This window comes from Myotis yumanensis, unplaced genomic scaffold, assembly GCF_028538775.1.
Source record: "Myotis yumanensis isolate MYYU_CA2020_CCGP unplaced genomic scaffold, mMyoYum1.0.hap1 SCAF_4, whole genome shotgun sequence".
Taxonomy (NCBI): Eukaryota; Metazoa; Chordata; class Mammalia; order Chiroptera; family Vespertilionidae; genus Myotis; species Myotis yumanensis.
Genome location: NW_027223755.1, coordinates 40,268,357 through 40,295,950, shown reverse-complemented (window position 1 = coordinate 40,295,950; position 27,594 = coordinate 40,268,357). Strand labels below are relative to the sequence as shown.

General features: G+C 44.2%; 1 protein-coding gene across 2 annotated transcripts in view; it reads right to left on the bottom strand.

Annotated features, from left to right (window-relative positions):
* Positions 1 to 219: 219 nt before the first annotated feature.
* Positions 220 to 27,594, bottom strand: part of SV2C (synaptic vesicle glycoprotein 2C) — a 155,593-nt gene continuing 128,218 nt past the window's right edge. For both annotated transcript variants that reach the window (XM_070412209.1, XM_070412210.1), the window contains exons 7-13: positions 26,031 to 26,141; positions 25,489 to 25,577; positions 22,606 to 22,770; positions 19,514 to 19,647; positions 18,199 to 18,402; positions 17,567 to 17,726; positions 220 to 7,524 (exon numbers count right to left, since the gene is read on the bottom strand). In XM_070412209.1, coding sequence (XP_070268310.1) covers positions 7,341 to 7,524; positions 17,567 to 17,726; positions 18,199 to 18,402; positions 19,514 to 19,647; positions 22,606 to 22,770; positions 25,489 to 25,577; positions 26,031 to 26,141 — 1,047 coding nt within the window. In that variant the 3' untranslated portion in view covers positions 220 to 7,340. The remainder of the gene's footprint in view (positions 7,525 to 17,566; positions 17,727 to 18,198; positions 18,403 to 19,513; positions 19,648 to 22,605; positions 22,771 to 25,488; positions 25,578 to 26,030; positions 26,142 to 27,594) is intronic.

Below are 27,594 nucleotides of genomic sequence, written 5' to 3'. Positions count from 1 at the left end.
CTTTGCCACAAACTCCCCCGCAAACATTTTCTTCCCAGTGGTCCTGGCTAACAATCAGAAAGTGTTCCTGTAAAGTCAACAATACATCAATACCCATGACACCGGCCCACAGGAGCAATTCAAGCCAGCCAAAAGCAAGGGAAACAGGTTCTCACGCTGTCCATTTAAAAAAGGACTTTTTTTTTTTTTTTTAAGGGTCAATTCATGCTTGGAAGGGAAGCCAGTCACACGGCAATCTTTATTTGAATATAATGGAGCAAAAAAAAAATTGCTCTTTTATTAATTGGATGTACATGACATATCTGTGCAGCTGCTACATGAATGTTAAGTATCTGGCATATAAATGTATACACACTTCCACACTGGATGATGGGTTTATGCTGTACACGAGTCAGCCCCACAGAGCATGCCCTTTCACAAGGATACACATGGCTGTCTTGGGATGTTCGTCAAAACACACTTGGTCAAATGTTTTGGCAATCAGGAACCAGACACAGAGGAGCATACCAGAACGATGAGTTCACAACAAGACCAGCTGCACTTAAGAGGAAGACTCCAGAAACCCGAAACAGAATTTATTGGGGTTCACACATGCAGCACATACATAGAGAGAGTACAATTGGGGCAACTGGGACATTCATAGCAGGAGGTCTTACAGAGCAGTAAAAACAGAAAAGACACAAAACAAGACGCCCAAACACCAAAACCAAGGACAGGACCATTGCCAAGATCTCAGTGCAAGGAGAGAGGGTTGTGGGTTCAGCCTGTGGAAATGGGGGTTCACCTGAAAGGCAAGGCTCTCCCAGGAATTTATTTACAGGATCTAGACATCCATGAAGGACACATAATCTGTTCAGTCTGTTTTGGGTCAGGGCGAGGACACACGGCCGCGTTTTGGATGCTGTGAAAGCACATAGCAAGAAAGAACATTTCTTTTTTTCTTCCACTTGATTTAGGACATAGATGCAGTTCAATGAATGTATAACAACAGTGGTGGAAATGAGATCAAGCCATGAATCTGTCCTGTTCTATCGAGACAGGCCTGGCGAATGTCAAAGGCAAGGACCGAGTTTCCTTCTTGGACGCCTACTTGGGTGTGAGAGGGGAGATACTCTGTAACTTCAAACAAATTTATGTTTGTTTGCACATAATAAAATAGCCAGTTTTCTGTGTGTTCTCCCTGAAGGCACAATTCCCATAGACAGCGGTGGATTTTCTGCACTGTGGGTCCTCTTCTGAGTCAATACAAATGCAGAAAGAAACCCTTTGTGTGCTGACAGGAGGTTGAGCTTGCTAGGCCTTTCCTTCCCTCCGTCTTATGGGCAATGGTGACCCGCAAACCCACGATGCACACTTTGGTGTGGCCTGGGTCTGAGCAGGCTTGGCCAGTCACTCTCCAGGCACCTGAGAGCTGCTTAGGACCCTGCATCCCTGCTTCTAGGGTGGGCCGCTTGCCTGGTATTAAACGCTGTCTTAGTCTGAACACAGGGCTGAGGCTGCTTTCTTCTTCTAGTTCTGGGCCCTCTTGAGTCTAAGGGGAGCATGAATGTGGTAGGGCAGGCAGAGAAGAGGCAACCTCTGCAACATCAGCATTTACATCGGAATGAAACGCACCCAGCCTTCTGCACCAAGTAAGACCCCCTGGGGGCATGGAGAGGCGGGTCTACCTGCCACAGGCCAATGAGTCCCGAGGAATGGGCCTCTCTGAGGTTTCACGCCAGTGGTGCCCATCTATCTATCGCCCACAGGAACTGAGAAGCAGAGGGAAATCTGGCCCAGTACAGGGAGCTGAGTCAAGGCCAAGAGTCTAGAGCCCACATCCCTGCTCCCACTCACGTTCTTCATGTGTTCTATTCTCTGGCCTCCACCACACGCAGATCGATCAGCACATTCTTTAGCCCCAGTCAAGCTGGGCCTTGCCTTGTATACTGCCAGAGTCAGAGTGACGCGAGGAGGAAGAAGAAGGAAGAACCGAGGGGAAAGGAAGGAAGCTGAGTGTGTACTGCCTAGGGCAGGTGGAGAGGACAGCAGTGCTAGTGGGTTAAAAAGGAATCAGAGCTCTCAGAGGGGAGGGGGAGGGTCATGACCAACTCCCTCTCTGATCCGCCTTCCCGCAGAGCCCCAAAGGTCCTTTGCAGCTCCAAGACCCTTTGCCACAACCATGCACTGGTTTGAAACTGAAATCTAAAAATCTCCTGCCACGGACTGTCAGAACTTGTTTTCTGGGTGGCTTATCTGTGGAGGGTGGAGGGGAAAAGCTGCTCTAGGATATCTGCAAAGACACTTGACTCAGTCACAAGTCCTCAAAATCAAAAAGGAAACATCCGGAAGCTGAGAGCAGGGGACTCGCAGCAGCTGAGGGCTTTGCTGACTCTGCTGGGGAGAAAACGCCAGCACTGCCCTCTGGGAACAGACTGCCCGCCCCCCCTCAAGTTTCAGGCCATGAAAAGAATGTCCTGGAAGACACTGGGACTTTAAAAATGAACATCATTATGCAGATGGGGCTATCTTTGCTGCTGTTCCTTTCCTGGGATAATACCTTAGGGCGGTTTCCTGCGGAGACATTTAAAGAAACAGCACACGCGTGGCTCCATTTTTCCAGTACTAGTTAGTAGTCCCTTCAACAAAGTTCAGACATTGAGGGCTTCCTCCTCCTCTTGGAGGTATTTCCAATTTCCAAGGACCCCCTGCACTATCCACTGTAGGCAATGACTTCTTTTAAATTTGGAAAAAAACAACACTTTGTGTTTATAGGAGGGGGTTCCAACATGGAGTGGGGTCAGTATGAGGCTCCCCAAACAGCTTCCTGAGGTGAAGCACAGTGCCTCAACCACGCACAGGGGAGGTGCTCCATAAATATTTATCGAATAATCACATGAGATGACACGAGACCAGCAAATGCTCTGCCCAGCCCTACCCCCTGCCCCAGCACTGCTAGCCTAACACACGGGCCTAAGCAGACCCGTGAACTGTATCCTTGTAACTCAAAATCCTGGGATTACTAAACTGCATCTAGACATTGTCTGAGAAAGACCGAAGGTGAGACACTGTCAATACTTAGAGCAAAAGGACATTACATGGAGAGCTGTCACTCCACACCTGTCACAGTGAAAGGACACACGAAATACCTAGGTGATCCTGACAATTTTCTTTTGTCTGCATTACATAGATTGCGAGAGAAGCTTTACTTAAAACATACTTTGCTTGGCAGAAACAAACACTGTTAGAAATAACAGTTCATTTTAGAGTGTCCCATGGTGTAGATTGCTTTTTGCTGTCGCAACGTGACTGGTGTTTCTGTGGGTTTGGTAGCTGGACTAAGTTCAACATGATATAGAGGTTAAAGGAAAACCAATTATATAGCCGATAAGCACCTAAACAACCAACCAGCTGTCTTTTGGAATACCAGGTAAAGGCCAAATTCAGACGTCCCTGCTTTCAGAGCCTTTAGTGCACAAACAGGTGAGGTGTTTTAGTGAAGAACTAGGTAAAGGCCATTTTGATATTGAATGGAAAAAACCTAGAGACTACCATATTCTATTTTGGCTAAGGGAATCAGAAGGCATTCCCATGAGATGCTTTGGAAAGGATCCCGGGGTTCAGAAAGTCTCAGGCGTGCCCTAATCCTTCACTGGAACCTTCTCTATGATACCTTGGACTCTCCCTTCTGTCACTACGATTCTTTTCCCATCTCTCTCTTGATATCTCAAGATATCCAGAAGAGCAGTGCAGTAGTTTTGGGCATAAACCTGAATTCTGATTTGGTGAGATCTGTAAATGAAGGTACATTTGCCAGCTTAGGTGAAATCACTTAATAACTCTGTTTCTGAAGGCCTAGATCTACTTAAGACCAAGTTTCAAGAATAAAGTGGGAAGTGAGAAGAGGTAACTACAGGATACAGCCTCTGTGATAGCAGTGTGATTGGAGAGTCATCTGCCTGACAGGGTGGGTCCTTTCCTGGGCAAAGGTAAGTGATGCACCAGCATTAAATCAGATAATGCTCCAGATCCTACGAGGCTGGAAGCACAAACAACATGGGACCTCTGTTCTCTGGCCCATCCATGGGGGCTTCCCAAACAACTTCTCGAGCTCTTGTACACATGCCTATTTCCCAATGTTTTAGTTTCAAAACTGAACCTACTTGGTGTGTATAAAGATGAGTTTAGCATCAAAAGGTAGGTAATCCCCCTTTTCATGAAGATTCTCTAGAATCCTGCAATGGTCCCAATTGCCAACTAGTCCCAATCCTTTACAGACAGGGAAACTGAGGACTAGGGCTGTTCGATGACTGACGTTCTCCCCAGCAAGATCTGGGTCTCACTGTTGGTTAGTGGTGGAGCTTGGGCTAGGACCCGTCTATCTTCTCTCCCAGGGCTGGCACTCTGGGCCCGAGATGCCCCCTGGCTGCTGGGTTTGCCTTCCAAGGCACAGGCCTGCATGGGAGCTGGGCTGTAACGTGGTACAGGATTACAGTTTGGAGCAGCTGGGTTTTCTTTCCTACTGCGAGGACCCAGCAATAACAATAGGATTCAGGCACATTCTGGATTGATTCCAAACAGCTCTGAGGGCATTGTAGATAGAAAAGGAGTTAGAAAAAGAGGAGCAAGTGGGGCTGTTTCCCGGGCCTTTGCTTTTGTACACACTCTCATTTTCCTTCTATTGTAGCTGAAATGAGATGCTGGGTGTGCGTACATGTGCCGGCAGTCTCTACATTGATAAGAGCGGAGAGTTTCTCTTTAATCGCCTGGCTCTACCTTCATCTAGCTAACCCCAGAACAAGCCACACAGGCCACGCCGCATACTTTGGGAAGAACCTGAGCTCTCATAGAAAATCCAGGTGGTGGGAACAACGGGGAGGCAGAGAAAACTGCACAAAAGGTGGGAAAGGTGGTGACCAAGAAGGTTTGTGACCACTGACTGTCCAGATTAGAATAGGTCCCTCTTGGGCCACCTGGGAGGCTTGGATTAGGTGACAAGAAGGCCAAGAAAGGCCCTTCGGAAGGGGATGTTTGATGGCCGGTGGGGTTCTGCTGGTTTACCTTATTCTGACCCAACCCAGCGTTACAATAAAATTCCCTGGAAACCAAGCTCCGCACCTTGGGAGATGGTTTACGCATTCAGAGCTACAGTGGACATGGGAGACCTTTCTAAAAGGAAAGGCGGTCCAGCAAGCAAAGTTAGGGGGTCACAGAAGACAAGAGTACGACATCCATGCACGCTTCTGCTTTTCTTTTGAATGAGTCAATGGAGATACACGTCTTAAGTTTGCTGTTATTACTGCACAGGCTACATTCAACTAAAAAAACAAAAAACTCCTGCTCAGGTCTCCAAATGTCTTTTCTAAGAAGAGAAATCAAGGGATAGAGAGGTGGAGAAACAAGTCCATACGGAAGAAGAATAACACACAGGGTCCCTTCTTGGTTTGTGACTGCTGTCTTTGTTCTCCCGCAATATTACAACAGGCAGAAGGGAGGGTACGTTCTGTTTCTTTCCCGGCTTTGTTGCTATCGGTCTAATAGATCTCATCTAGTCTTTATTGATTTTCCTTCTGCCTGCCACCTTAGCAGTTTTTGGTTTGAGTTTTCCTGATGTTCTGGCCCTAAGCCCGGTCCCCAGGGAACAACCCTCTTCCTGCCAGCCCCAACCCCAGGCTGCCCCGCCCCCCTAGACCAGAATTACTTCAAGGGGGAGTCGATTAATGGCTTATGTTAATGAAAGAAGCTTTTCAGGGAGTCTGAACTCTGCAGTCTGGAGCTCTACCAGGATCATTAGGGAGGGAGAGGGAGGCAGAGGGGCCTCTGGGGTTAAGACAGCTTTGAATGTAATGACTATTGGAAACAAAGGCTCTCCTTAGCGAGGCCCCAGGGCTGAGGCCTGCTGGAAACGCCTATATAGTAAGTAAGAGGTAACCCTCTCACAAGAAAGAGAGAGTTAAAAAAAGGAATATTGTTTTAATATGGGATTTATTCCTGGCTTCTGGTCACTGCTGCACATCTATAAGAAGGCTTCAGATTTCAAAGAAGATGAGTAACAAGCATGAGCTTGGAGGAGGGGCAGGCCTGAGGGGTGAGAAGGTCATGTAGCTGACAGCCCCTGGGAATGTCCTGCTGACCTCTCTCTTCCAGGCCCAGGCCGATTGCACAGATAAAATGAGCAGCCAAACACCACCCGGAGAGGCTGCCGTGCCTGCCAGAGGGCCCCTTGGGCATGGCAGGCTGTGATCCCACAGAGAACACCCTGACCGGTGCCCCAGCCCAGAGGAAGACAGAAGACGGGACCTGACCTGCTTCGGGGGTGCCAGCTATGAAGTCCAGTGTCACTGGGGCTACTGTCCCTCAAGGTATCACTTTGCATTTCCAAATGGCTTTAGGTGTGAATGTCTCCCTGATTTAAAATTTACAACAATGCAGATGCCCGACAATCTCCAGACTAGAGACAGTTTGGATGGACGGCAGAATCAGGTAGGCAGACCCAATTTTTAGAAAGAGGCTTTCTTTTCCTGAATCTGTTTTCTGGCAAGATCAATGGTATCTGGGGCTGGGGCAGGGGGAGGAGGGATGAATGGAGGCCAAAGATCTCTCTCTCTCATTTTCTAACATTCTGAACCACATGCCACAATCACAGACACTATTTCCTCACATTTTCAGCAATTAATTGGGCTTTCTGGCAGAAACCTTGCTTTTGCAGCTCACTCAGACCGTTGCTGCTAACTGCAGAGCCTTTATTTTTCTTGTCAGTAGAGCCACCTTAATTGTCCCTCCTGAAAGAGCTCCACCCAGCCCTGTTTGGTACCACATGGTTTTCTTTGAAAGGCTCTGCTGTTATAGCTAGAATTGCTGGGTGTCCTTTTCTAAGTAAACAGGAAATGTCACTCTGTTTGAAAAAAAAAAAAGAGAGAGAGAGAGAAAGAATCCCTCTCCTCAGCACAAATGCAATAATACGCCAACTTATACTTCCTGTGAACGTTGAACGAGGAGCAGGATCTATGTCTTATAGCTGCACAGTCCTCTTCTTAGCTCCCCGGCCCCCAGCGAGCAGAACCTCAGGGAGGCCCGGCTGACCAGGACATTTAAGAAAATGCTTCCACTAGATTTTGGGGAGGCAGTAGCATCACAGTTAGGAAAGACGACAATGCATGGAAAACAAAACAAAACCCAGACCCTCTGCAAAATCACATTTAAGGGGCAAGATGGTATGCATCTAAGTTTCAGTCGCAGCAGGAGTTAGTGTTCTGACATCTGACCACCTTTTATATCTGAAAAATCTGAAGTGTTGAGTCGGTCAGGAGCGTTGACACGGGGCAGGAGAAAGAAACACCGGGCAGATGGCTTGTTTCCCGTTACATCAGGACCTGGGTTTGTGTGTCGGGCAGGCGAAACCCCACCAGTCCTCCACACACGAGCACAGTGGAGGCCAGCAGGATGGGGATTGCTTTGGTGATGCTAACCAGGGAGCCGAATATTAAGTTCCCAAGGACGGCGGCAGCTTTGCAGAGTGCGTTCAAGAAGCCAAAGCCCGTTGCCCTGCGAAGGAAGGAGACACGGACAAGGTTGAGAAAGTGACTTCCAAGATTCCAACTTTAGACACAAATGTTCCATAAGGTACGTTCCAATGACCTCCATGTTTGGGGTATCATTAGAGAAAATAACTAAACGCTTGTCAGCACATCTGGAGATGGAGAACCCCAGCTGCTGGTACTGTTCCTTCAGCCCTCTGTTGACGTTCTCGCCACTGATTCTTACTCTGCCCATCAGTTCCAATTTACGAAGGAAAAATTTCAGGGAGTAAGAAAAGTTTTTACTCTCTTCCAGATTTAAATGAAAATGTATGACAGTGTATTTCTTAGATTTTTTTTACTCCCTATTTTTTCCCCTGGCTTAATTAATGTGTGAGGCTTTAAATAACTGAAGCCTATTTTCAGAGAAAACCAGGAATGACTGGATTGCATGCCCCATCTTTCCGGTACCCTGGAGGGGGACTCTCACGCTCTCGTCCCAATTGTTTTTTTGTGGCCGGCCGGGAGCTGAACACGGAGGGGGCGGTCCATCCGTGAGCTAGTGACACAATTCCCAATCTTCACCAGATTTCCAGGTGGGAAATCAAGGCCGAGAAGAATTACAGAGGAGAATTGGACTGTGGGCCTGGAGATCTTGCTCACTCTGCTGGCATTTAAGAGGCGTAGGTGGTATGTCACTCAGACACATCCCATTCCTTAAGGCCGTCTTTGGAAAAGAAAACCTGTGCTTCTTTACGTGTGTTGAGTGTGGTTTTACTGTACTCTTCTGGGAGGAGGCTTAATTTTGTTCATGAGAGCGCCGATACCACTGACATCATGAGATAATATGAAGTTCCCCGGCTTTATGCCAGCTAAGCTTGGTGTCTGTCACTGGGGACACACGTGTTAAGGGCACATTGAATGCAGGGTAATTGTTAGGTACGTTTTTTCCCCACCAGAGGGAAATGCATTTTTATATGCTGCAAAATGCAGCATTTAGTACACAGCTCTCTTCGATTGACGTGTACATTTGTAAGAGTGGGTTTTCCTCTGGCCAGTCATAACAAGTCCTCATCACTACTTGTGCTTTTCCTCGAGATATTTTCTTCGATGTGTGGCTATTGATTGAGGTTATCCAACCACCCCCCTTCCCACACCACAGGGAAAAACCAGCCTGTGAGTGAGTGCAGGGCCAGTGACTTCGCTATTAGGACAGGCAGACCTAAGCTAGGGCAGCAGCACCAGAAAGTAGAATAAGGAAGGGGTGTAACGGAATCTCCAATTGAGAGAATAGGAACTTCTTGAGAAGAGGTAAGCTGATTTGGTATTGTTTTTCTTTTTGGCTTGTTTTTAAAGGAAGAGACTAGTAATCACCACCACCAGAAAGATAAGAAGATTCAATATACTGATAACTTTTTTTCAAATGAAATTGCTGGAGGCTGTATGTTGGCTACCAGAGTAGAATAACATCACTCACCGCCTTCTCCACGTCCATGGAGATGATGTCATGAGGCTGAAGTTTTAAGAAATAAATAGACTTTTTTAGTCCCATTAACTGGGACTTTTGACTCCCCATCAGGGAAATTGTATGTATGTATTCAGTAAATTACTCAATAGTGCTATATGCCAGGCACTATTCTAAATTAATAATAATAATAACACTTTTTAAAAGCAGTTTTAGTTTTATAAAAAACTGAGTGAAAAGTAAAGAGAGTACCTATGCACCCCCTACCCCCCCCCCAACCCCCGTTTTCCCTATTAACATGGTACATTTGTTATAATTGATGAGCCATACATTAGAGTTCACTCTTGATGTTGTGTATCCTATGGGCTTTGATAAATGTATAATGGCATGTACCCATTACTGCATCATACAGAATAATAGTCTCACTGCTGTAAAAATCCTCTGTGCTCCCCCCATTCATCCCTCCATCCCCCGAGCCCCTGGCAACTGCTCATCTTTTTACCGTCTCCATAGTTTTGCCTTTTCCAAAATGTCATATAATTGGAATCATACAGTATGTGGCCTTTTCAATCGACTTCTTTCACTTTTTTAAACTATATTTTCATTTCATAAATGACCAAGTACATTTTGCGGTAGTAAGATAAGCTGTATTGTTCTGGAAAAAATTGGGTAGTAAGTATAGTAAGTATGTTGCTGATAAGAAAGAAAAACATTCTTCTGCACGAAGAAGTCTCTCCACACCAAGCCTGCCGAACGACCCAGGCGGAATTTACATCTGTGTTAAAGTAACCATATTTTCCCCAAGCTATAAACCTCTGGTGTAACTCAGAACAGGGAGTGAAATACAGGCGACTACCTCCTTGTATCACTGAAGACTTAGGAGAGAAGGATGGCTTCTGAGATTTCCGTGCAGGACTAAGAGAAACGCATCAGGAGCATCTGGTATCTGAAGTGTCTAAAACACGGTGGTCAAAAATCCTTACTTCCCAAGAAACTCCTTTTCCATTTACCAAGCAGAGGCGGTTCTTCAGATTGGGTGCAAAGCATATCGCCTCCTTAAATCAATGGTGGCCTTCAAGAAAACGTGACTGTCCTTTCCTTGAATAAGTAAATTATTTCTTCAAATCCTGGAGGGGGTGATTTTCTATGCATTGGAGGCACAGCTGTCTTAGAAAAATCATTCTCAAAGTGGCTCTCCCTTGGGGGTTATCTGTTTATAAAGCAAGGAAGCTTCTCGTTTATTCATTCCCTTGTTCTTACTTCAAGGAAGGGCATTAACTTCTGCAGACACTCAGAACACGTCACCTTGTGCTCCTCAAGGCCTTTGAAGGTGGGCAGCTCAGAACTCGCAGGGCCTCCCGCTTGCTAACTTTAGCAGCCGGGCAAGCTACCGCATTCTTGATCAGCCCCCAAGTGCCCCATGCCTCCTCTTAACCAACAAGCACCGAAGGGAAAGAATAAAATGATCTATTACCTTTCTATAAGCTCTATCCCTTGTTCCACCATCTCTTCAGCCAGATCTTTTGTTTTCAGTTATTGCTCGACCTATTTATTTAAATCTTTTAAATGGAAAATTTCCCCCCAAACAGTACCCTGTGATGGCAGCAGCCCTGTTTGTTCCTGGTTCCATTAAGGCGGGCCTTCTCTGGGCACCATTAATTCCCTCTGTCTGAGAATCCAGTGCTGGTGCAGGCAGCTGATGCGGGATGTGGCCACCAGAGCTTCTCTCCCTGCAGCTGGAGTGTGGCTCCTTCTTTAGGGCTTTCCCAATTTAGCAAGTTCTAGTTCATTCGTATAATTTTATGTACTAATTGGTGACCGAGAAAAGGAAACTCCATTCTGAGTAAAATGAGGTAGTTTTGCCCTCCCATCCAGCCTCTTTCTTTTTGCTTTTCTGACTTCAGGGCAGGGTCAGCTGGGGTCTTGTGAGGCTCCTGGGGAGCAGACAGGGATGTTGACGAGGCAGCACTCAGGCAGTGAGTGTCAGTCTTGTTTTAAACATTGGCTGACATATCTGCCCCATTGACTGATGGCATTGTTAGGGGAGAAAATAAAATGCTGCCTTCTGTAAAGGACTGAAATGGTGGAGATCCAGACTGAGCTCACGGAACTTTCCTGTGAAAGGGTAAAATGTGAGCATTCCCTTTTCCTGGTCTAAACTTTTGGAAAGGAACTTTCCCTGGACAACTCAGTCCAATCACTGGTGGAAGTGCCTCAGCATGGGGCATTTTGGAAAGTACAGGCAGTCCTTAAATCAGGAATACATCATGATCTAAAGGCTCATCTGGAAGTTGACTATTTGAAACACAGAATAAATTTCATTTCTATCACAGAAAAAATATTAAAAATGATGACTAGGTCTTGGATCAACCTAAAAACGTTATTTATGTGTTTTTTTTAAAAATATATATTTTATTGATTTTTTACAGAGAGGAAGGGAGAGGGATAGAGAGTTAGAAACATCAATGAGAGAGAAACATCAATCAGCTGCCTCCTGCACACCCCCTACTGGGGATGTGCCCGAAATCAAGGTACATGCCCTTGACCGGAATCGAACCCGGGACCCTTCAGTCCGCAGGCCGACTCTCTATCCACTGAGCCAAACCAGTTAGGGCGGTGTGTGTGTTTTTGTTAATCCTCACCCAAGGAAATTTTTCCAATTGATTTTCAGAGAATGGAAGGGAGGGAGGGAGGGGGAGAAGGAGAGAGAGAGAGAGAGAGAGAGAGAGATGTGAGAGAGATATATCGATTAGTTGCCTTCTGCACATGCCCAGGTTTGTGCCCTTGACTGGGAATCGAACCCACCACCCTTCGGGGTCTCAGACCTATGCTCTAACCACTGAGCAACACTGTCCAGGGCTAAAAAAGTTAAAATAACACTAAACAACATTCAAAGTTATTTTAATACTGAACCCATCTAAGCTATCGAACTACAATGCTAAGAACACTAGCACCTCTTAAATATTTGTCTAATAAGCAAATTTGTCCTTCTTGAACTCCTAATTTATATATTCTTCTATGTATTTCTCATTCAACCATCACTCATTAGCATCTTTTACGTTTCAGTAAGGCACTAGGCACCAGGGACCCCAAGATGAAGTGTCCATTGGCACTAGACGGATGTGAAGAGATCATGATAACACAACCTCATGATAATACAACTTACTAAGTGCAGTGATAAATATACCCACGGAGTATGATGGGGGCCCAGAGAGGATGGATGAGAAGAGAATTGGACTGAAGGAAGAGGAGGAGCTTACCAAGTGAAGGATGGAATGTGGGCAGAGGTGTTCTTTGCCTCAAAATATCCTCACATCTTCCTGACTTATCTGTGTGGCACCCGACTCAGGTCTGCCTTAGACTTCCCCTCCAATGGCTTCTCAAGTGCCAGATGGCCTGCCTCCCCCCAGTCCCTCCAGACAAGTCTCTACTTCCTCATGCAGCTGTTCTCAACTTGGGGTACCCAGGGCTGAGAGCCCTGCAGTCTCCCAGAGACATCTGCATTTTTGAATTGACTTGGATCTACTGGTACATACTACAGGAAATTACCGAAGCAAAACATCCGCTCCACCCCTCCAACAAATGGTTTTCATTTCTGAATTCCCTTTAGTGTGCTTCCAATCAGCCACATTTTTATAAATCACAGAATTTATAGAATTTTGCATTCTGCCTTTTCCAATCAGTAATATAACCATTTGTCCCCTGTCACTTATGTTTTGTTTAAAGTGAAGTGATTTTGCATATAACCATTATTTCTGTAACCACACTGTTGGATAATTAGGAGCTTTCCAAACTCGGGGGGACATAAACGATGCCGCAGTGAACACCTTCACGTATAACCCTTGGTCAGGGCGTGTTTGTCAGGGAAGGTCAGGCGGTGTTGCACAGCCAGGAAAATGTTTATGATGTGGTGCTGTGGCCGCAGGAGAGGAATCCAGTACAAAGGCCTTCCCAGCCTCTTTCTTCTTCTCCCTCCATCTCTGCTCCCGCTCTTTAACCTCTCCTGTGTGTGTGTGTGTGTGTGTGTGTGTGTCTTGCTTTCTCAGCTCATTTGCATCAGAGGCAGTGTCTCACCCATCCTGAATCTTTCCTTCTCTTTCAACCCTTATTCAGTAGCTGTAGGTTGGACTGGGGCAGCCCTGGAGACCTTCCCTGCTGGGCCAGGCCCCAATTCCTGCTCCCCTTAGAGCTGGCTGGTGTCGATGGCAGGGCACCCTGACTGGAGTTAGCCTCAGCTAGGTCCCGGCCACATTTTGGAATGGGGCCATGCAGTCTTTACAGTCACTCAGCACAGCTCCTTTGGGACTGGCACAGGGATGCATATGACACTTGTGAAAGGAACTAAGGAATTTCCCGATATCTTTAAAATAGTTTGGAGTAGCCCGGTTGACATTGCTCAGTGGTTGAGCGTTGACCTATGAACCAGGAGGTTGCGGTTCGATTCCTGGTTGGGGCACATACCCGAGTTGTGGGCTCTATCGATGATTCCCTCTCATCTTTGATGTTTCTGTCTCTCTTTCCCTCTCCCTTCCTCTCTGAAATCAAGAAAAATATCTTTTAAAAAATAGGTTGGAAGTAGATTTCCGTAATGGACATTTTAATGGGCACTAGTTGGGCCATATTTGTTTATTGTTGCCAGACTATCATCTTGCTTTTTCAGAGGAAAAAAAATCTAATTTTATATTCTTAAGTCAGAAAAGACTGAATTGTTTTCTGATCCTCAGAGAAAGGGGACATTTGTCTCATCCAAGTATGTAGTAGCCGTATGGTATGTGTGCAGCCCGTGTGTGTCCTCCTTGGCCGGGGAGGATGGCATCCGTCACCACTGCAAGCAGGGCCCTCCTCACTCACACGTAAGTGGAGAAGGCCTTACCTATCTGCTGGGAGGAACCTCTGGGCCCCAAGCAGCCCTCCATTCCCCTCCCACCCCCACTGCCATCACAGGTCTTCCCAGTGTTCATTCCTGTTGAAATGCAAATACTCATGGGCGGGAGATAATGAAAGCCTTTGTGTCTTATCATTTATCTGGTAAACCTAGCTTGGAAGTGAGGGCCTGGGCCAAGGTAACTAATGATGGAATGAAAGTGACCATTGGGAGGCAACTTGCAGTTCATTTAAGGCCAAGGTTCATGAACATGGCTGTCTATCCCAACTGCCAGGTGGGCTTCCTAGGAACATATTCCTAGACCTTCACCCAGACCTACTAGGAGGGGATAGATTTGTCTGTATGGGAAGCAGCACCAAGAGTCACCCATCGGAGTTTGAGGCTACGTGATCCAGGCCAAGTTATGAGCCCTGTCTAGTAACCTGAAAATGGAATGAAACTACCTACACTTGTAGGTTTGGAAGAAGGATAAATTAGGTTAAATGAGGCCATTTAAAGACTCAGTAGAGCGCTTGACTCACTCTCCACTTCTCAGATGGGGAGGCCAAGTCCCAGCAAAGTGACAGGACTAACCTAAAGTTACCCAGCTCTTTCCTGGCAGCACCTCCCCCCGAATTCTGGTCTCCTCCACACTGTTGATGGAGAAGGTGGGAAGAGGAGGAAGAGATCCTCTAACAGGCTGTGCTGTATGGGGAAGGGGAGCTGAGAGCGGAAAGACCCGGAAGTCTATGGATGGCAAAAGTGAAAGAGGATACAGAATGGCAACAGATAAGTAAACTAAGTCAGACAGAGAAAGACAAATACTGTATGATCACATTTATGTGTGGAATTGAAACAAAACAAAACAACAAAAAAAACACACCGAGCTCACACACAAACAGATTGGTGGTTGCCAGAGGTTGGGGGGTGGGGAGTGGGCAGGACTCTGCAGAGAGGAAAAGGTGCCTTGTCATGGGCACTGTCCTGTCCTCATGGTGTTTTCACAGGAAATGCAAGTGTGACCCCTAGTAAAAGTCAGAGGTGTAACATTAAAGGTAAAATCTATAATGTGGTTGACAAATGTGGCTTTCAAGTGCTACAACTTTTGCAGCGGTTAGACTATACCTTAAACTATGTTTCCCAAATACAGTTCTTCTGACTGGGCTCCTGATAGAAGCTGGCTGTTAAATGGCGCAAGAGGCTACTTTTTAGCTGGGAGCCCGGCATCAGTGTTCTGTTCTGATCATTGAGGACAGATTCCAGAAACTGGGCAAGGAGCTGGCAGAGCTGGAGTTCTACTGTGAAAATTACAGCTTCTCACCAGAATCCTTGTCAAGACACCTTCTATCCTGTCTCCACACAAAGACTATACGGTATTTCCACACAAAACCATTGGGGTCAGCAGAGGCTCCCAACCTGACCCACAGCAACATGGCAGAGACGGAAGAGAAGGTTCTCGCCGGAAACAGAGTGGGTGGTACCAGCTAAATCACCTGGGCCTTGGCAATGCTGCTCTGGAGGACACGTTATCTCTGAACCATGGAAGGAAGTGAGACCTGCATGTTGTCTGATAACATCTGCGTAAATGCTGGAGAATGTCAGCCAGCAGCCGTGAGAGTGCACCTTGCAGACCTCCAAGTCACTGTCTGGCTGCTGTGCTCTGAAACTCATCACCACATTTCGCTGTTGCAATAACTGAACATGACAGGATCCCTGTGACAGGCTGGGTCCTGGGACCCGCAGGCCTCCTCTGAAGTTGACGCTGTCAACCCTCTTCCCCCACAGCAGCCGTGCCAGGCCTTCCTTAGATTGCTGGTCTGGGACGTTTCCACCCAACCACCCATCCTCGCTCCTTCGCTGGGGCTCAGGCTTGCATTGCGGGGCCCCAGACTTCACCTCTCCCATTTTCTCTCACACGGGCACTTCCCCTAATCACTCTGTGCATGTTTGGTTCCATCTTGACCTCTGTGTCTTGGAAGACCTGAGCTAACATCAACAGCAATTTCTGTTTTTATCTTAGCTGACACTTCACCTTTCTGACAACAGATGAAAATTGATATCCCAAATGTTTCTGCTCAGCCCAAGAAAACCCTCCTCCACTTCAAAGTCCAGACAATACTGGCTCTACCCTCTCGCAGGGAGGGCTTCCGTGGTGACAAAGCACACACGGAATAAAAGAAGGCAAGAGCATTTGTCTTCACACATGTCAAATGGCAAAACAGGACTTCCATTCTTTTAACTATTCAGCTGCTGAAGCTCTACCCCAAATCCCTTCTAGCCCTTTCTCTGACATGAGGTACAAAGTCTCTCTGTGTCTCCCTTTTGGGACAAGATGCATCATTTTCTTCTAATAGCAACCTCTTTTGGTAACTGGAAATGTGTTGGGCTTTTCCTCCAACAGACCAGGAAGGTCAAGAGATAATTCTAGAGACATCTTTGGGGTTCCTAACTGTAGAGTTCATGCAGACACTTCAAACATAAGGACCCTCTCAGCATTGAGTAGTGGCTCCAAACATGGGCCAAGACAGGCTGTTTGATCCTATTCCTCACCACCCAATTACAGCTTCCTCACACTATTAGTCAGCAAACTAAGTCATGGGCACAATGACATCCCCTCACTGGCTTCATTGTGAGGCAGGATAGTAAGGAGCCAGGAAACTTCCTCGGTGAGTGGAATGGAGAAATTGAGACAGGCGGCTGACTCAAACTGGCCTCATCCAGCACCCTGACTCTCTGCCTCCTTCTCTCTCACATGCCCACTCCCCTAAGCATTAAGCCCTCAGAACAAGGAGGTTCTGACCGGCATCAAATAATCTTAGGAACAAAGCCTCAGGTCTGTCGACCCCAGAGACAGAGTTTAGGTTAAACTGGAGATAACATCTAGGTCTCAGTTGTGTTTCAGCTCCAGGCCCCGAAAAGCAGCAAAACCGGATGAAGCCATGCCATGGCTGACATCAGGACCAGATGCAATGACTAATGACCCCCTGCATTAGCACTGACCAATCACTACCCTGAAAGGACACACCTGGAAAGCTGATGAATATTCTATTGAGATCCTTCCCTGAGACCTCCCCCAAAATTCCTGCATATAGAAAACAGATAAAAACCCTTAAGACAAAGGACCCAGCATGCAGAGTGTGCACTCTCTCTCTAGAGCACTCCCTGGCCTCCCCCTGCCTCCTCTTTCCTAAGGGGTGTATCTTTGCTTTCTTTCTCCAAAGGCCCTTCTTTTGCCTCAGTAATTTGCTTCCCAAGCCCACACAACCCAGCGGGCTCACCTCTTCTTCCTTCTGTGACTTTCTTTCTAAAGGGCCAACGTGGCCACACTTAGGCTCCACTATTCCTCACATTTCAAAGCGCCAAGGCAGCTCCGCCTAGGCTCACTCCTGTTGCTCTGATCTTGTCTCTTCTATTTTAAGCCCTTCCTTTGTTTCACTGTCCCCACCTTTAGTAAACGTACTTTCAAAATTGCCTGGACTTGTGTTGTGAAATTTTTCCTACACAAAGTCAAGAACCGAGAGGCCAAATTGCCAGTAATAACTGTCCTATTAACTCCTACTAGCAACTATATTCCCCAGCATTTTCCTTTTAATATATACAAGTGAAACCTACAACTTCATATGCCAGATATTTTTGGATTTTTACTTTCTTGGAAACATGACAATTTGGTTTATTTTCTATGACTTTCAGTGGTCCTGTGGAGCTCAGAGTACCTCTTCCCAGACACCCATTTCAACATACCTCCGGTCTGTGGGGTACATTTCCACAGTGACTACATCCAGAGAGTTCCAGGCTGAGATGGTCAATCCGTTGTACAGGCACAGCATACCTATCATCATGGATTCGCTGGTGCCAAACCAAAGAAAGAAACAGCTAATCCCCGAAAGCACCATAGAGCCACCTGTCAATGAAGCAGACAGAAGGCTGGGATGTTTCCCCTCATCTTGGTAGAGCAAAGACCCTTGGGTCTTCAAGGTCTCACAGTGACACAGATCCCACGGGGAAGCTGCAGACTGGGTTTGGCAAAGCTCAGGTGCAGGTTTGCTCACCTGGATGAAAGGTTTGCCCCTCTAACTGCCTTCTGAACACAGTAAGCATGAAATGCACATCATCAATTATTCAGCTACTTAAGTGGAAAAGTATACATTAGTCACACATAATTAGTTTTCTAGGCTGTGAACTCATGGAAGCTGCTCAAATGAAATGTAATTAGACATAATTTTCACTAAGATGGTGTCTTAATGAAAGGTCTGAAGGGATTTCTCTCACCTCTGTGGGATGCAGATCCCTAAGGGGGCAGAGGGCATGTGGGAAGTGGGCTCCCTCTAGGTGGCAGGGCAGCTCCTTTATTTTACAGGACACGAAGCACTTACCCAGCATCGTCAAGCGCCCGATTCTGTCCATCAGGAGAGCAGACACGATGTTCCCTGGTAACACCGCCAATGTTCCCAGGAAGTTGACAAAATAAATCCAGTAGGCACTGTAGTCATCATCAAAGGTAATCTGGCATCCCGTTTTATTGTGAAAAAAGGAGCAGTTTTGAAATTCACTGTCAATGAATTTGTACTCCTCGAAATCTGTGAACATAAGGAAAGATAATTCATCAAGCTCTTAATAGTTATACACCAAGATAAGAAAGCCTATGGAGAATACGGAAAGGAATCATGATACTCTCCTCTCCTTGAGAGCTTCAAGGCCGGGGCTGGTTTGACTTTTAGTATCTTTGCCTTGACAAAGTGCAAGGTCTAGGACTTTACATTACAAAGCATGGTTGGCCCTCCATGTACACGGATTCCACGTCTGTGGATTGGGAAAAAAAAGTATGTTGTTGCTGATGTGTACTGTATTGTAAGGCCCATGATGGATGCATCTGTACTGAACATGTACAGACTTTTTTTCTTATTGTCATTCCCTAACAATACAGTATAACAACTATTTATATAGTATTTATCAGTAATCTAGAGATGATTAAAGTGTACAGAGGATGTGCAGAGGATATGCAAATACTACAGTATTTTATATCAGGGGCTTGAGCATTCATGGATATTGGTATCCACAGGGGTCCTGGAACCAATCCCCCTGGTACTGAGGCATAACTGCAGAATGAAGGAATACCTGTGTTGAAAAAGGAATATGCTAAGTTAAAGAATCCAGTTACCCTCCGATTTCTTTTGATTAGCCATTGCTAATTTCGTTACTTGTTTACTCCTTTATGATGTTAGTTTGTTCTAATTATCATGTTATAGAAGGACTATCATTATAGGGCTAATAGTTTCCATACAACAATTACCAAAAACAATTTGTTTCAAAATATGTATGAATCAGCCATATGTTTGCCATCTCTGCTGACTGTAGTTCAGACATGCTGACTTAAAGAAACACCAGATTTAGAAGCCAAGATTATCAAAACAAATAAACTACAGGTTAATGCTTTGCTTTAAAAATTATGCACCAAACCATTTATTTTTTTAACTTTGAACTTCTGCAAGTCCCATTTGCATTACACCTGACAAAAACAAACAATACACACATAACTTTGATCCGACCTGATTTAGGGAATCTGTTAATTTATACTTTAACCTCCATTTCCCCCTTAAGTCTCTGCCCACACTGTGACACGCGTGTCCCATTTCTGCCCAGCGCCAGGCCCTCTGAAGAGGCCTCAGCAGGACTAAGTAGCACACCTACCTGTGTGGTCAAAAACAGTGTCAATAAATGTGCAGTTCTTGAAGTAGGTGTTGACTGAAGTCACATCCTCAAAAGTGCAGGCCTTAAAAAGCGAATCCTTGAAGGTTACAGATTTGAACTTGACCCCGAGGAATCTGCTCAACACACACAAAAAATTCATATCAATGATTGTCCACCAGGGTTTAAAGGTAAGTCAAACAGGTTTAGTGATGGGCTGCCCCTCTGTGGACACTCATAATTACAAAGGACATTGGTTTCTGGGTTTTCTAATCTCTTAGCTTTTCCCCCTTTTCCTCATCCAGCCTGTTCTTTGGCTATCCACTGCTTGCCAAGATTATTTCCTAACCGAAGAAGAGGTGGCATTCCAGATAACTTCACTTAGCTTTTTGCAATGTTGGTAAACGATTTTTTTGCGGGGTAGGCAGTTGCAGGTAGAAATATCGGAGATTACTTGTGACTATTAATTCTTTATTTTTCAATCCTATGTTCTTGTTCCTTCCCATATGCCTTTATTTGAAAATTCTCTATTTGGGGTTCATGGCTCTAACTGGAGGATGTGCTCCCATACACACTTTTAAAGGGAGTCTGTTCCCCAAGCCCAAAACCCAAGGTTTCTTCATTCCAGTGTAGGGATTATCCTGTAGAAAGGACATAAGGAATGACTGACTCAGGGGTCAAGAAACTCATAGCCACACTCACTCCAAGAATATTTCTCTTCTCAGAGCCAACAGTTATTCCTTGAACCAAATAGAATGATGAGAGCTCTGCTTATTTTTGGAAATGTGTAGAATGATGAAACCTGCTCATACACAGTTTTGGGTGCTAAAGGGGAAACTCTAGTCAGTAAAAATGCTAACAGTCATAATGATCCTAACATTGTAGAAGAATTTATGACTCAGATCTGTCTGTGTTGATAAGGATCTCAGGTGACATGAATAAATGTTCAACAGTGTCTCAGTAATTTATTAAGAGAGCATGAATATATACTTATACAGTCACCGGGAGGAAAATGCTTATTCAACCACGGAAGAAGTTTTGATATCAAATGCCACTCCTATTAGGGTCAGAAAGGGACTGATCCTAGAGCAATTCACTAATTATTGGGTAATACTTTCAAAATTGTTCTCACCCTAAGGATTGACAGTGCATTGTGGTGTAACAGAACAACCGGCTTAAAAAATAATCTTATGTCAATCCCCTGCTCTAGGGGTCCAGAGAAAAACCATCTAAACGGTAAATTTACCCACTTAAAGGAGGGTAAATAATGGGACATTTTAAGATTATCAATTTTTCTGAAATGGAACTGAATTTAGAAAGGGCAAACAATTTTTTGAATGGGTAGTATATACACAGAGTACACCTGGTACAAAATCAAAAATTTTAAAGGGAAAAAGTAAGTTTTTTCCGACCTCTTCTCAGACCACCCCTCTTTTGTGTTAGTTTTTTGGGTGCTCTCCGGTAGCATTCTTTATGAAACGTGCTAGCAAATGAGACACGTTATTCTACAACTTGCTCTGTCTCCTGGTAGTCTACCTTGGACTCCATATCAGTGCAGAAAGAGATGCCATTTATATGCTGAACAGGAAAGCTATTTTTTAAAAAATGAGTTAGCTAGTGGTATTTCAAATTTCCTTGAAAAAAATTCTACCACTTTCTAAAATAAATATATATTTTATAAGGATTTTAGTACTATTAAAACTATTAATCATTATATTGCTAATGTAAAATATTTCTTAGTCATGATTGAATACCCATCTTAGAATTTTAACAAATATTATTTAAAATATGACTGTCAGAAATACAAACATGCTAGAAATTTCTAATGGAGTAACAGAATTTTTTTTTTTTTTTATCCTCAGTGAAGCAAGAGGAAAAGACAGAGAGAAATATTGATGTGAGAGAAACACATTGATTGGTTGACTCCTGCATGAGCCCCGACCAGGGCCTGGGCTGGGGAGGAGCCTGCAACCAAGGTGCGTGCCCTTGACTGGAGTCGAACCTAGAAGGGATTTCTTCTCTGAATTAAATAACCCAGCTAGGGCAAGTAAGAGTATTTTTTTAAAATAAACGAAGTAAATTTCAATCTAGAATTACAGAGCACTTGACTCTACGGGTTCCGTGAGAACCAAGTGCAGCTCTGAGTTGGGGTGTCGTATGGGAGAATGCAGGTGGTTCTATGTGGCTGGGATTAGGATTAGGCCCCTCCTTGAATTGTCAGTTCAAACAATTATCTCCTGCTGGCAATGCTCCTTTTCATTACAAACCATAAACATTCCACAAATTCTTTTTCATCTTTCCAAATTGGTTTTTTGCCCTGGGAAACTTTGATTATTCTAGCTTTTTACTTTTATCGTTTTTGAAATTAGGACAATTTCCTAAGAATGATGTAAACCACCGGAACTCATAGCAGTGATTATTTGCTCAGACAACAAATAATGGATGTAAATGAGGACCTTGTCCGTTCTTTGCTTTCCTGAAAGAATGAACCAGAATCTTTTTGAGCCAGTTCTCTGTGCTCATCAAGAAGCATTCCAGGTTCTAGTCTCAAAAATACCCTTTGCTAACGTATTCTTTACTTCCAAAGCCCCAACTTTGGAGAATCATTCCTGTTCTCTAATTGAAACTCTCAATATAACCTCAATTTTTGATTCAGCATCATGGAGAAAGAAGGAATTCTGAAAAACGGTCCCCTTTTTCAGGAATTGAAGACAGGCAACAAATTACACTTCAGATTTCTTCTCTGAATTAAATAACCTTATAACCCATTTTATTTTATCATACTCCTCATTCTTTTCTTCTGTAACTTTTTTTCATTTTTCTCCAGGGTCTCTCTAAATTTTCATTTCATAACAGTCAATCCCACTACTTAATAAATGCAAAGCAACTCAGTTTCAGAAGTAGTTTTAAGTGAAGTAACAGATCCCTTTTCTTTAACGCCCATTTGGAAGTGTTCATATTCAGCCAGAAATGACTAAATGTACAAATTAAAAAACAAAACTAAAATACTATACATATTTCAGTGCAGTGAAGGCTAGTAAGAAATACGTTTTTGTGAACAGATAGCATACTAAGTTATTTCAAAGTTTCTGGACCTGCCATTGTAGTATTCCATTCCGGTATGAATCTGATTTTCCATTGTAAAGTTAATACTGAAATTGGCATATTTCTCTCTCGGCACATTTCTAGTTCGTAATGCATATTCATCCGATTGCAGATGTTTGATGACATCAGGGAACCAAACAGATAATCCATAGTACCTGCAAAGACAAAGAAATGTGAGTTTGTAAAGGTGCCAGCAACGAGAGGCGATGCACGCCTGCCTCCCTGACATGCTCAGAGAGGTAGCAGTTCCCAGAGAGGTGCTCTGACGATGACCGGCTCCCTGAAACATTATGAATCATCACGCTGTCACCTGCGCTGCTCTCTCCCCACCACGATTAAGTCTGCAAAAATCAACCTAGACATATGGCCTAGGGTTCCCTGGGGAACCCCAGGTACATCATTCCTGAAGCCAGTGCTTTGGGAGGAGACATTGTATAAGAATCCCACCCTGTACCCATACGTGGCATGCTGGTCCTGAAGTTTTCTCATCACCCCAGGCTGCACTGAGGAGCCCCATCGCCTAGTCTGCCATACACCTGGTATCCAAAAACCATGGCCCTTAAAGAATGACCTCTTTTATGAGTGCAGAATCTTTTTTGGTTCCCACACTCCTCTTCCACTGCTAGCCTGAGGGTACAGCCCCATTTCTCAAAGCAGTTAAAGGCTGGGAAAAGGACCGTGCAGGCAATTATCTGAAAATCCAGGTTATTTCCAGTTTCTGCCTGTTGGCCTCACATGTGTCATTCCAACGGGTAACCACCGTGCTCTTCAATACAGCAGCCACTCACCACGTGTGGCTATCGAGCAGCTGACATGTGGCTACTGAGCCGCTGACATGTGGCTAGCCCAAATTGAGATGTGCCGTATGTATAAAATATCACACTGAACGACTAACAAAAAAGAATGTAAAATAAGTCTTTAATCATGGTTATATTGACTATATGTTGAAACAATACCATTTTAGACATAATGAGTCAAATAAAATATAATATTAAAATTAATTTCACCTGTTTCCTTTTACTTTTTTTTATAGCGTGGCTGCCAGAAAATTTAAAATGACACGTGTGGCTCACATTATGTTTCTATTGAACAACAATCCTCTGAAATAGTGGTTCCCAAAGTGGGGTCCGGGCCAGCAGCATCAGCGTTACCTGGGAACTTGTTAGAAATGCAAACTCTCAGGCCCCATCCAGGCCTGCTGAATCAGGAGCTCAGGGGATGGAGTCCTCCAGGTAATTTTTCTGATGCACACTACAGTTTGAGAATCATTGCTCTAGTTTATCCTGTTGCAGGTAGACATGCTAGGTTCGGATCCTGGCCTTGCTACTTACCAGCTGTGTGATCTTCGGCCAGTTCCCTAAGCCTCAGTTACCTCATCTCTAATGTCAGACGGATGATAGCATCCACCTTCCTGGGTGGTTGCTTGGATGAAATGGGATGCAAAGTAGCCAGCACACAGGGAGTGCTCGGAAGACAGTATGTGTAGTTTTACCATCATTGTCTTCAGGAATCTGGAAACATCACTGGCTCAGGATTCCAGATTCCAACCCCTTCTCTTCATAGATCATGAATGAAATTACTGTGAGGGTATGAGTGGTGGCCACTGAATAAGAAATAACTCAGAGATGCACCATCTATAGCACTGCTCTCTAGTCATATACATAGGACAAAAAACTTTAAAAATAGCAACCGCAAGGAAGCATGCTACCCTAAGGTGTCTGTAATCAATGACATGGAGGAGTTTTAAAACTGCTCAGTTTTCATTTATTTGGCAAACATTTACTAAATATCCACTAAATGCTACTCACTATTTGAGGTTATGGGGACATCAGTAAGAAAATCATAAAGCTTAAGATGTGGTCAATAATAAATTGTCAAACAAAATAAACAAACCAGATCATTATTATCATGTAACTCTTCACATCTTGAGAGTAGGACTGTTGTCTCGCTTAACACCTCGCTTAGTGTTTAGCACACAGCAAGCACTGAATACATTCTAATGTTCATCCTTCATAGATTAATAGTTATCCTGGAACTTGGGTGGGGGGTACTTTATATATTCTAAATCAATCCTCTCAACTTAGAAATGAGGAATAAAAACTCAGTAATGCCCTAAGTCACATGCAGAACAAGATGCTTTGTGTCCTGACCATCACTTTCCTTGTTTGTCCCTTTATTACAACTCAGAGCACTGGGAGAGATCAGTCATGTCTGGTCACTTGCTGTTTTTATTTAGGGATGTTAAGACATGGAACTTAAAGCAGGAATGTGGGGCTCCACCAGACACGAAGATCCTATTGACCTGAAAGTGTAGTATACTTTTCTTGCATGTTCAAGGAAGAGCAAAGAGGCTGCTGTGGCTGGGGCCAACCACATGAGGAGAGGAGGGAGGAGAAGTCATGGTGTACAAATCACCCAGGGTTTTATTGGACTTTCCAAATACTACTGATTTTGCCAGCACAGCTTTATGACAAGATAAGTGAAATGACTAGCCAGGGGTGGGCAAACTTTTTGACTCGAGGGCCACAATGGGTTCTTAAACTGGACCAGAGGGCCGGAACAAAAGCATGAATGGAGTGTTTGTGTGAACTAATATAAATTCAAAGTAAACATCATTACATAAAAGGGTACGGTCTTTTTTTTTTTTTTTAGTTTTATTCATTTCAAATGGGCCAGATCCGGCCCGCGGGCCATAGTTTGCCCACGGCTGGACTAGACTATAAAATCATAACTGTTAGCAAACCTAATCTGGATAAAATTCTTTCCTAAATGTTAACAGCATCAAACAGCATAAGAAAAGAAAGCAGCATGACTAGGAATTACAGTGTGGACATATAAAGATTTCACTCACCAAGAATTTAAATATCACTTACCCAAAGGACAGGGTGAACCAAACGATTGTAAGCTTTATTGTATTTTCCCTAACTGGGTAGTGGAAACATCTCATAAAAGTCATCCAAATCTGTAAAATATTAGAGAGTTAGTTTACTTATACAGTTATCTAGTCAACCCCACTCCCCACTCCCTCCAACAAATTATTAAAAAGTTGAGTTTTCTTTGCACTGGATTCATTTGAACTTAAAATGTAAAAGCTAGAGGCTAGAGAAAACCAAATACTGGAAATTTCATTTACCAGCTTCCTGAGGTCAATGGGCAAAGTAACGGAAGCCTACCCAGCACTACCAAGACTCCACCGAACACCTTCCCTTCCCAAAGATGAAGCATCTTAGTTTCCCCGATGATCCCAAGGGGATCCTATTACCTGGTCCCAGTCCAGAAGTCAGGTGTCTGAAGAGGGGAGAAACCCATTCATGGAACTGGTCAGTCAACCCTGCTTCTGACTAACCTCAAATGCAACAATTGACCAATAGTCTATTGACTATTGGCCAACAATTCAGATGGGCTTGTTACTTACTCCATACAGTTCTGTGTGGATCCGAACGAAACACCTCCTGTACCATGTTCCTGTGTCACTCTCAATTTCAATCAACTCATCTATTTGTTTTGGGGTTTTGATTCTGTTTACCTGTAAAGAGCAACAGAGGGCAAAGTGTTGAGTTCTCTTCTCTGATGTTGCTCGGTTAAGGCTACCATCTGTTTTTAAAGGAGCAAAACCTGACTCCAACAAAAAAGCAGGCATTTGATACTCACGTCATACATATCTGAGACTGATGATGCAAGTGCCCAGACCCAAATGGCACCTAAAGGAACTGAATAAAGGATGAATGGGAAGGAATACCATAGGGAAGGAGGTGAAGGGCAAGCAGTAATGGAATAGTGTGAAATTAAAATGCCTTTCTCTGAATCATTACTACAAAGGCACACATTAGCAGATAAAACATCCAGATAGGTCAGCTTCTGGATTAAGAATTATTTGCTTGGACTAAAGTAACTGTACATACTTTTCTTTGAAACCTACTTATTTGATGAATTTGGCCCCTAACCATAGTTCCGAAAGCTTTCCCATCAAACTTTTATCCTTGGAGCATCATTATTGCCCTCTCTTCCTTCTCCCACAGCCTAATTAGCTCACAGTGACTGGTCAGCAAATATCTACAGGTGACCATAGTGCGAGGTCAAGTGAATGAGCTTCGATGGCAAGCATCAACACTGAAGGGGAATGAATGATGGAGGTTTTGGCATGGAAAGCTGTATCTATGACTTAAGTTAGCCTCTTTTTGCTAAGGAAAAGAACCAAGAGTCAAAAGAAGTAATGCTTTCAAAACCGAGAATGAAGCCTGAAAAGAGAGAGAGAGAAAAAGAGGAATAATGGATCCTTTATGGATCTGTCCTTTCTTATCCTATGAATAACTATTTACTTGCTTTCGATAAATCCGAGAGGCACAGAAATGTACACACGTTACCCCTGCCAGAGATAAATTTTGAACAGATTTTTTTTTCTTGGAGATTCTGCCAATATCCAAAGCAGCACTTCTATTGTGAGAATCCAGGTACCGAGGTTGTCTTTTGATGGAGGTGCTCTGGGGACCCTTGTATCTTTCAAATTATACCAGATAGGCAGTAGCCTTTTCCTGACTATGTAAACAAAGATGTCTATATGTAACAAAAATAATGTCTGAGTTAAATATGGGATTCCAAATAGAGTCAGATCAAAACATGCCATGTAGACACTATTTTGTGATACTGTACCTAGATTTTTTTAAAAAAAATCACAGGGGTGTTCTTATCACTCAATATATTACTTTTGGGAGGCTTCCTCTTCTCCACTCATCAGTGTTTGTTTGTTCATTAATGCATTGGCACCCATAGGGTGCCAGGCCTGACACTGGACCCTGGAGATGCAAACATCAAGCAATTACCATACAAAATAAAAAGTACTCTGATGGAAGTGTATATCAGATGGGAGAGAAATATTGTAGAGAACACCCAAGTTCACCTGGGAGTGTGACAGAGAAGAGAGAAGGCTTCATGGACTACAGAATTTGAGCTGGAGTTTATGGAGAAATTTGTCATTTGCC